The following is a 10,317-nucleotide window of genomic DNA, read 5'->3' as shown; positions in this document are numbered from 1 at the left end:
TGAGGTATCTGAGGAAATTGAGGCTCAGGTATGTGATACATTGTTGGTTTTTGAATTGATGTGAAACTTGGAATAGTGATAGGTGATATTTCTGGCTTCGAAATATTTGAAATAGACTGAATGTTGATTGGTTTTAAAGGTGGAGTCACCAGTTGTGGTATAGATATGCCACGAATATTTTCTGTGTGAATCTTACCAGTGTCTTCGAAAACTATTAGATCTAATGGTGGGAATTCTGGCTTTGTTTGATTGGTAGTACATTTATTTTTTTTGTGATATTAAAGAGAAAAGTGTTATCAAGAGTTTATATATTTAATGTTTTGGGCTGTTTGAATGAGGAATCTGAGAAAATTGAGGCTCAGGTATGTGATACATTGTTGGTTTTTGAATATATGTTAAACTTGGAATAGTGATAGGTGATATTTCTGGCTTCGAAATATTTGAAGTAGACTGAATGTTGATTGGTTTTAAAGGTGGAGTCACCAGTTGTGGTATAGATATGCCACGAATATTTTCTGTGTGAATCTTACCAGTGTCTCCAAACACATTACTATCTAATGGTGGGAATTCGGGCTTTGTTATTGGTGGTACATTTATTTTTGTGATATTAGAGAGAAAAGTGTTATCAAGAGTTATATTAATGTTTTGGCTGTTTGAATGAGGAATCTGAGGAAATTGAGGCTCAGGTATGTGATACATTGTTGGTTTTTGAATATATGTTAAACTTGGAATAGTGATAGGTGATATTTCTGGCTTCGAAATATTTGGAATAGACTGAATGTTGATTGGTTTTAAAGGTGGAGTCACCAGTTGTGGTATAGATATGCCACGAATATTTTCTGTGTGAATCGTACCAGTGTCTTCGAAAACATTAGTATCTAATGGTGGGAATTCGGGCTTTGTTATTGGTGGTACATTTATTTTTGTGATATCAGAGAGAAAAGTGTTATCAAGAGTTATATTAATGTTTTGGCTGTTTGAATAAGGAATCTGAGGAAACCGAGGCTCAGGTATGTGATACATTGTTGGTTTTTGAATTGATGTGAAACTTGGAATAGTGATAGGTGATATTTCTGGCTTCGAAATATTTGAAATAGACTGAATGTTGATTGGTTTTAAAGGTATAGTCACCAGTTGTGGTATAGATATGCCACGAATATTTTCTGTGTGAATCTTACCAGTGTCTTCGAAAACATTTGTATCTAATGGTGGGAATTCGGGCTTTGTTATTGGTGGCACATTTATTTTTGTGATATCAGAGAGAAAAGTGTTATCAAGAGTTATATTAATGTTTTGGCTGTTTGAATGAGGAATCTGAGGAAATTGAGGCTCAGGTATGTGATACATTGTTGGTTTTTGAATTGATGTTAAACTTGGAATAGTGATAGGTGATATTTCTGGCTTTGAAATATTTGAAATAGACTGAATGTTGATTGGTTTTAAAGGTGGAGTCACCAGTTGTGGTATAGATATGCCACGAATATTTTCTGTGTGAATCGTACCAGTGTCTTCATAAATATTAGTATCTAATGGTGGGAATTCGGGCTTTGTTATTGGTGGTACATTTATTTTTGTGATATTAGAGAGAAAAGTGTTATCAAGAGTTATATTAATGTTTTGGCTGTTTGAATGAGGAATCTGAGGAAATTGAGGCTCAGGTATGTGATACATTGTTGGTTTTTGAATTGATGTTAAACTTGGAATAGTGATAGGTGATATTTCTGGCTTTGAAATATTTGAAATAGACTGAATGTTGATTGGTTTTAAAGGTGGAGTCACCAGTTGTGGTATAGATATGCCACGAATATTTTCTGTGTGAATCTTACCAGTGTCTTCGAAAACTTTAGTATCTAATGGTGGGAATTCTGGCTTTGTTATTGGTGGTACATTTATTTTTGTGATATCAGAGAAAAGTGTTATCAAGAGTTATATTAAAGTTTTGGCTATTTGAATGAGGAATCTTGAAGGAAATTGAGCTCCAGGTATGGTGATACTTGTTGGTTTTTGAGTTGATGTTTAAACTTGGAAAATAGTGAGATTGATGATTTTCTGGCTTGGCGAAATATTTGAAAGTAGAAACTGATATGTTCGATTGGTTTTAAAGGTTTTGGATGTCACCAGTTGTGGTATAGATATGCCCCGAATATTTTCTGTGTGTAATCTTCAGTGTCTTCGAACACATACTATCTAATGGTGGGATTCGGCTTTGTTATTGGTGTACATTTATTTTTATGTGATATTAGAGAGGAAAGTGTTATCAATAGTTATATGTGTTTTGGCTGGTTTTGGAATGAGGAATTCTGAGAATTGAGGCTCAGGTATGTGATACATTGTTGGTTTTTGAATTGATGTTTAAACTTGGAATAGTGCTAATATATATAATTTTCTGGCTTCGCAAATATTTGAATAGACTGAATGTTGATTGGTTTTTAAGGTGGAGTCACCGTTGTTGGTATAGATGCCACGAATTTTTCTGTGTGAATCTTACCAGTGTCTTCGAAAACTTAGTAGCTAATGTTGAATTCCCTGGCTTTGTTATTGGTGGGACATTTATTTTTTGGATATTCGATAGAAAGAGTTTCAAGAGTTATAGATTAATGTTTTTGGCTGTTTGAATGAGGAATCTGAGGAAATTGATAGGCTCGGTATTTGATACATTGTTGGTTTTTGAGTTGATGTTAAACTTGGATAGTGATAGGTGATATTCTGGCTTCGAAATTTTGAATAGACTATGTTGATTGGTTTTAAAGGTGGAGTCACCAGTTGTGGTTATAGATATGCCACGAATATTTTCTGTGTGAATCGTTAACCAGTGTCTTCGAAAAACATTTAGTATCTAATGGTGGGATTCGGCTTGTTATTGGTGGTACATTTATTTTTTGTGATATTAGAGAGGAAAGTGTTTATCAAGAGTTTATATTAATGTTTTGGCTGTTTGAATGAGGAATCTGATGGAAATTGAGGCTCAGGTATGTGATACATTGTTGGTTTTTGAATTTGATGTGAAACTTGGGAATAGTGATAGGTGATATTTCTGGCTTCGAAATATTTTGAAATAGACTGAATGTTGATTGGTTTTAAAGGTGGATGTCACCAGTTGTTGGGTATAGAGATCTGCCACGAAATAATTTTCATTTTCTGTGTTGAATTCGTTACCAGTGGTTCTTTTCGAAAACGTTAGTGGTATAATGGGTGGGAATTCGGGACTTTTGCTTATTGGCGGTACATTTACTTTTTGTAATATTAGTTGAGCAAAAGTGTTATCAAAGAGTTATATTTTAATGGTTTTGGCTTGTTTTTTAGAATGAGGAAATCTGAGGACAAATTGAAGGCTCATGTATGTGGATACATAGGTGGTTTTTGAATTGATGTAAGAAACTTGGAACTAGTGGATAGATGATATTTCTGGCTTCGAAATATTTTGAAATAGACTGAATGTTTGGATTGGTTTTTTAAAAGGTTTTGGAGTCCCACCCAGTTGTAGGTATAGATATGCCACGCAATAATTTTTACTGTGTTGAATCTGTTACCAGTTGATCTTTCGAAAAACATTAGTATCTTAATGGTTGGGAATTCGGGCTTTGTTTATTGGATGGTACATTTATTTTTTGTGAATATTAGAAGAGAAAAGTGCTTATCAACAGTTATATTAATGTTTTGGGCTATTTGAATGAGGAATCTGAGGAAATTGAGGCCAGGGTATGGATACATTGGTTGGTTTTTGAATTGATGTTAAACTTGGAATAGTGATAGGTGATTATTTCTGGCTTCGAAATAAATTTGAAATGGAATTGAATTGGTTGAAATTGGGTTTTAAAGGTGGAGCCACAGTTGTGGTATTAAAAGATATGAACACGGAATTTATTTTTCTTTGTGTGAATCTTAACCAGGTCAAATCGGAAAACAATTAGTTAAATTATAATGTGGGATTTCGGGCTTTCGTTATTTGTACAATGTATTTTGGTGATATTGGAGATGAAAAGTTGTTATCCAAGAGTTATTTATTCATGGTTGGCTTATTGGTGGATGAAATTGAGAAAGTGACCAGTTTATGTTTTGATTTAACAATTGGGTTTAAATTTTTTTGATTGATTGTTACAACACTTAAGAATAGTGATAGGTGATATTTCTGGCTTCGAAATATTTGAAATAGACTGAATGTCGATTGGTTTTAAAGGTGGAGTCACCAGTTGTTGGTTATAGATATGCCACGAATATTTTTTTCTGTGTGAATCTTACCAGTGTGTCTTCGAAAACATTAGTATCTAATGGTGGGGAATTCGGGCTTTGTTATTGGTACATTTATTTTTGTGAATATTAGAGAGAAAAGTGTTATCAAGAGTTTATATTAATGTTTTGGCTATTTGAATGAGGAATTCTGAGGAAATTGAGGCCTCAGGTATGTGATAGATTGTTGGTTTTTTTGAATTGATGATGAAACTTGGAATAGTGCTATTGGTGATATTTCTGGCTTCGAAATATTTGAAATAGACTGAATGTTGATTAGTTTTAAAGGTGGAGTCACCAGTTGTGGTTTAGATATGCCACGAATATTTTCTGTGTGAATCGTACCAGTGTCTTCGAAAACGTTAGTGTCTAATGGTGGGAATTCGGGCTTTGCTAATGGCGGTATATTTATTTTTGTAATATTAGTGAGAAAAGTGGTTTATCAAGAGTTTATATTAATGTTTTGGCTGTTTTTGATGAAGGAGGAAATCTGAGGGAAATTGAGGGTTCAGGTATGTGATACATAGGTGTGTTTTGAAATTGATGTAAACTTGGAATAGTGATAGGTGATTATTTCTGGCTTCGAAATATTTGAAATAGACTGAATGTTGATTAGGTTTTTTGAAGGAATGGATTTTGTCAACCCCAGTTGTGGTTTTAGATATGCCCACGAATATTTCTGTGTGAACTAGGCCAGTGTCTTCGAAAACATAGTGTCTAATGGTGGGAATTCGGGCTTTTGCGGTAATGGCGGTGCATTTATTTTTTGTAATATTAGTGAGAAAAAGTGTTATCCAAGAGTTATATTAATGTTTTGGCTGTTTGAATGAGGAATCTGGAGGAATTGAGGTTCAGGTATGTGATTAACATAGGTGGGTTTTTGAAATTGATGTTAAACTTGAATAGTGATAGGTGATATTTCTTGGCTTCGAAATATTTGAAATAAACTGAATGTTGATTGGTTTTAAAGGTGGAGTCACCAGTTGTGGTATAGATATGCCACGAATATTTTCTGTGTGAATCTTACCAGTGTCTTCGAAAACATTAGTATCTAATGGTGGGAATTCGGGCTTTGTTATTGGTGGTACATTTATTTTTGTGATATAGGAGATGAAAAGAAAATGTTATCAAGAGTTATATTAATGTTTTGGCTGTTTGAATGAGGAATCTGAGGAAATTGAGGCTCAGGTATGTGATACATTGGTGGTTTTTGAATTGATGTTAAACTTGGAATAGTGATAGGTGATATTTCTGGCTTCGAAATATTTGAAATAGACTGAATGTTGATTGGTTTTAAGGGTGGAGTCAAACCATTGTTGAGGTAGTAGATATTGCCACGCAATATTTTCTTGTGCTGAATCGTACCAGTGTCTTTCGCAAACCATTAGTATCTAATGGGGTGGGAATTCGGGCTTTGTTATTGGTGGTACACTTTATTTTTGTGATATTCAGAAGAGAAAAGTGTTATCAAGAGATTATTATTAAATGTTTTGGCTGTTTGGAAATGAGGGTAATCTGAGGAAATTGGAGGCTCCAGGTGATGTGATACATTGTTGGTTTTTGGTTTTGAAAATTGATGTGAAACTTGGAAATAGGGATTGGTGATATTTCTGGCTTCGAAATATTTGGAATAGACTGCAATGTTTGATTGGTTTTAAAGGTGGAGTCACCAGTTGTGGTATAGATATGCCACGAATATTTTCTGTGTGAATCTTACCAGTGTCTTCGAAAACATTAGTATCTAATGGTGGGAATTCGGGCTTTGTTATTGGTGGTACATTTATTTTTGTGATATCAGAGAGAAAAGTGTTATCAAGAGTTATATTAATGTTTTGGCTGTTTGAATGAGGAATCTGAGGAAATTGAGGCTCAGGTATGTGATACATTGTTGGTTTTTGAATTGATGTTAAACTTAGAATAGTGATAGGTGATATTTCTGGCTTTGAAATATTTGAAATAGACTGAATGTTGATTGGTTTTAAAGGTGGAGTCACCAGTTGTGGTATAGAATATGCCATGAATATTTTCTGTGTGAATCTTACCAGTGTCTTCGAAAAACATTAGTATCTAATGTGGGAATTCGGGCTTTGTTATTGGTGGTACATTTATTTTTGTGATATCAGAGAGAAAAGTGTTATCAAGAGTTATATTAATGTTTTGGCTGTTTGAATGAGGAATCTGAGGAAATTGAGGCTCAGGTATGTGATACATTGTTGGTTTTTGAATTGATGTTAAACTTGGAATAGTGATAGGTGATATTTCTGGCTTTGAAATATTTGAAATAGACTGAATGTTGATTGGTTTTAAAGGTGGAGTCACCAGTTGTGGTATATTTATGCCACGAATATTTTCTGTGTGAATCGTACTAGTGTCTTTGAAAAGATTAGTATCTAATGGTTGGAATTCGGGCTTTGTTATTGGTGGTACATTTATTTTTGTGATATTAGAGAGAAAAGTGTTATCAAGAGTTATATTAATGTTTTGGCTGTTTGAATAAGGAATCTGAGGAAATTGAGGCTCAGGTATGTGATACATTGTTGGTTTTTGAATTAATGTTAAACTTGGAATAGTGATAGGTGATATTTCTGGCTTCGAAATATTTGAAATAGACTGAATGTTGATTGGTTTTAAAGGTGGAGTCACCAGTTGTGGTATAGATATGCCACGAATATTTTCTGTGTGAATCGTACCAGTGTCTTCGAAAACATTAGTATCTAATGGTGGGAATTCGGGCTTTGTTACTGGTGGTACATTTATTTTTGTGATATTAGAGAGAAAAGTGTTATCAACAGTAATATTAATGTTTTGGCTGTTTGAATGAGGAATCTGAGGAAATTGAGGCTCAGGTATGTGATACATTGGTGGTTTTTGAATTGATGTGAAACTTGGAATAGTGATAGGTGATATTTCTGGCTTCGAAATATTTGAAATAGACTGAATGTTGATTGGTTTTAAAGGTGGAGTTACTAGTTGTGGTGTAGTTATGCCATGAATATTTTCCTTTTTAATCGTACCAGTGTCTATGAAAGCATTAATATTTAATGGTGGTAATTCGGGCATTGTTATTTGTGATTCATTTATTTGTCTGATATCAGAATGAAAAGTGTTATTACCTTTTATATTAATGTGTTGGTGTTGTGGATCAGGGTCAGGTATCTGATGGACTGGTGGTTTTGGAATAAATGATAAACTTGGAATATCAATAGGTGATATTTCTGGTTTCGAAATATTTGAAATAGACTGAAATTCGATTGGTCTTATTGGTGGAATAACCATTTGTGGTGTAGATTTGTTAGGAATGTCAATCTCAGCAATGTCATTGAAAGCCTTAATATTTGATGTTGGCAAATTGTACTCTATTTGTGGTACATTTATTTTTGTGATATCAGGGATAAAAATCTTGTCCGTAGCCATGTTAATGTTTTGGCTGTTTGGATTATGGATTGCAGGAATGGTGTGGTCAGGAATCTGAGGGAGTTGTGATTTTGGAATTCCTGATGTTTCTTTAATCTCAATAGGTGGCATCACTTGCTTTGAAATATATGGGATATGCCTGATGTTGGTTCCTGGGGATGTTGTATATATTGTATTTGAAATATCAGGCATGTCATGGAGTGTGTTAATGTCAAATGGTTGAAATTCGGGCGCTGTTAATTTTGGTAAATTTGATTTTGTAATATCATGTAGCAGCGGCGTTTGAATAATTTCATTCATACCTCCTCTGTTTGGATCAGGGATTGTAGGATTTTTAAGGCCAGGTTTCGGTATTGCTGTTGTATCTGGAATCTGAATAGGTGGTGTACCTTGCCTCGAAATTACTGGAACGTCCTTGATTTCTTGCGGATCCGTTTCTGGTTTAATAAGAGAGGGAATGCCTGGAACATCTGGGAGTAATAACATTTCACGCTCAGTAGGAATCTTTGACCTGGATGGGTCGATTGTGTCACCAGCTGCTTCTTCATTTGCTCCTCCGGTTGCGAAATGAACCAGAATTACAAAGCCAACAAGCTGAAAAGGAAATATTATTATCAAAGAGAGTAACACGTACGACTTTCAATTACTGGATGACAATCAGCTATTTTTCTTGCCGGGTTTGAACCTACGGTGTCCATGTTAATGGAATTACAATTCGAATTAGTACATACTTGTGAATGGAAGACGATCAGTTAAGATCATAAGAATAGACTATCTCCAAAAATAAGTACAAAACGCACCCTAGTTGCGTCTTTTAATGGAAAATATAAAAATAACGCAATATACTCATAACGTCAGCCAAGGGACGCACAAATACCCAATTACCCAAAGTGTCATTGAACAGCAAAGTATATATATAATTGAGAATGGTTGTTGGAAGCCACCAAATATAGTATAGAGGATATATTCGTATTTTCAAATTTGTTCTGGTCTTTCCCTCATTTAATCTAGAGATTTTGAAACGTCGAGGTCACGCCAATGATATGAATTGCTAATATAAGGTCATTAGGGCTAATTGCCTAGGGTCATTGGTGATATGCATTACCTAAGGTCATTGATAAGACTGAAGTCCCTGATGTCGAATTGCATAAGGTCACTGATGAGAGGAATTTCCTAATGTCAAAGATGAGATGAGGCCATTGGGACTAATTGCCTAAGGTCATTGATAAGACTAAAAATTCGTTGATGAGACGAATTCCCAAAGATCATTGATGAGAAATTGCATAAGGTCATTAGAACTAATTACCTAAGGTTATTGACGAAACTAAAAGTCACTGATGAGTGAGATCATCGATGATGCAAATTACATAAGGTCACTGATGAAACGAATTATCCAAGGTCATTGATGAGACAAATCGCGTAAGGTCATTGGTGAGATAAATTGCAAAAAGTCATTGGTGAGACGAATTGCTTGAGATCATCGATGATACAAATTACATAAGGTCACTGATGAAACGAATTTCATCAGAGAGAGAGAGAGAGAGAGAGAGAGAGAGAGAGAGAGAGACAGCAGATGTGTCATGAAATTTGAGCAAGATACTCGACTCCCATCGAGTGACAACGAGATCATAGTTGACATAATCATGGTTGAAGAGTAATTTGGAAATACAAGTCAGGGGGATCATAGGGGAATACAGAGGGCAGACTTGTCCCTAAAGAAGAAGAAATAAAAAAAAAAAATATGCATTACACTTCAGGTCAGGGGGATCATAGGGGAATACAGAGGGCAGACTTGTCCCTAAAGAGGAAATTAGAAAATAAAATATGCATTACACTTCAGATAAAGACAACCATGATTAAGGTGGTGTATCCATACCTTCCTAAACATCATCATGGTGACAAACCGCTGCCACCAGGGGCCGCACAGAGCAAATTTTCGTTGTGGGACCCTCTGCCGTTCCTGGACTCCGCTACAGTCGGTATCCTGTCCCACACTGGAAGTCTCATCAGAGTGAGGACGGCTGGAAAGCCTCTCAGATTCATGTGCCAATTCGTCATAACAGTCCTCTGAATATTTTCTGTAACTGTCACGATGTTATTCCACAACAGAGGTGATGTTTAACAAAGATGTCCTTCTCTCGTTAGGATGTTTTATCAAGGACACTTTTTCATTTTTCGTTGTGCAATCAGGTGGACGTGACTCCGATGACTTGTTGGCCGCTAATAGAGCCACAGGAAAAAAAGTAACTGAAAAAAAAAAGAAGTCACAGGCCGGTAATAAAGAAGCATGGAAAAATTCTCAATATTTCTTAGGGGTAATTATCTTCATGATATTTACAGTCCTTTGTTTATGTTTTTAATGTCATCCCTATCGGGTTCGTACTATATTATAAAGACGCTGCAAAGGTGGGTACATACTGGGTTTAAAACCCTTTTGGAGTCACTCACAATCTAGGAAAAAAACTTTTTTCGGTGACCTTATTTACCCGTGACATTTTTTTTTTTACCTGGATTCGATAACAGTATTGTATGTTTTGTGAAGTATTCCTCTCTCACCTATGAAAGTAGCCAATACCAGTTTGGATATGCATGAACTGGCAAAAATATCCTAAATTCACAAAATTTCCTAATTCATTTTTTATTCCTTTTTTCTTTAGGTAAGTGAAGGACTGTTCA

The 10,317-nt window shown here is 35.0% G+C and overlaps 2 protein-coding genes across 2 annotated transcripts; both read right to left on the bottom strand.

Moving 5' to 3' along the window:
* Positions 1–312: 312 nt before the first annotated feature.
* On the bottom strand, positions 313–1,671 carry LOC135208257 (uncharacterized). The gene has a single exon (XM_064240373.1). It carries the CDS (start codon positions 1,669–1,671, stop codon positions 313–315), a length of 1,359 nt encoding a protein of 452 aa, XP_064096443.1.
* A 4,623-nt stretch (positions 1,672–6,294) lies between these two features.
* LOC135208245 (periaxin-like) lies at positions 6,295–9,657 on the bottom strand. Its single transcript, XM_064240366.1, has 2 exons — positions 9,518–9,657; positions 6,295–8,235 (listed from the first exon to the last, which is right to left on the bottom strand). Exons 1-2 carry the CDS (start codon positions 9,533–9,535, stop codon positions 6,295–6,297), a joined length of 1,959 nt encoding a protein of 652 aa, XP_064096436.1. The 5' UTR covers positions 9,536–9,657.
* Positions 9,658–10,317: the final 660 nt, after the last annotated feature.

The sequence above is a fragment of the Macrobrachium nipponense genome, chromosome 11 (assembly GCF_015104395.2).
Source record: "Macrobrachium nipponense isolate FS-2020 chromosome 11, ASM1510439v2, whole genome shotgun sequence".
In the NCBI taxonomy this organism is placed as follows: domain Eukaryota; kingdom Metazoa; phylum Arthropoda; class Malacostraca; order Decapoda; family Palaemonidae; genus Macrobrachium; species Macrobrachium nipponense.
The sequence above is the reverse complement of the archived record's forward strand: the minus strand, read 5'-3'. Positions and strand labels throughout refer to the sequence as shown.

Coding starts and splice junctions, on each gene's coding strand:
- LOC135208257 (XM_064240373.1), bottom strand. CDS start 1,671: ATGTATCACATACCTGAGCCTCAATTTCCTCAGATTCCTCATTCAAAC.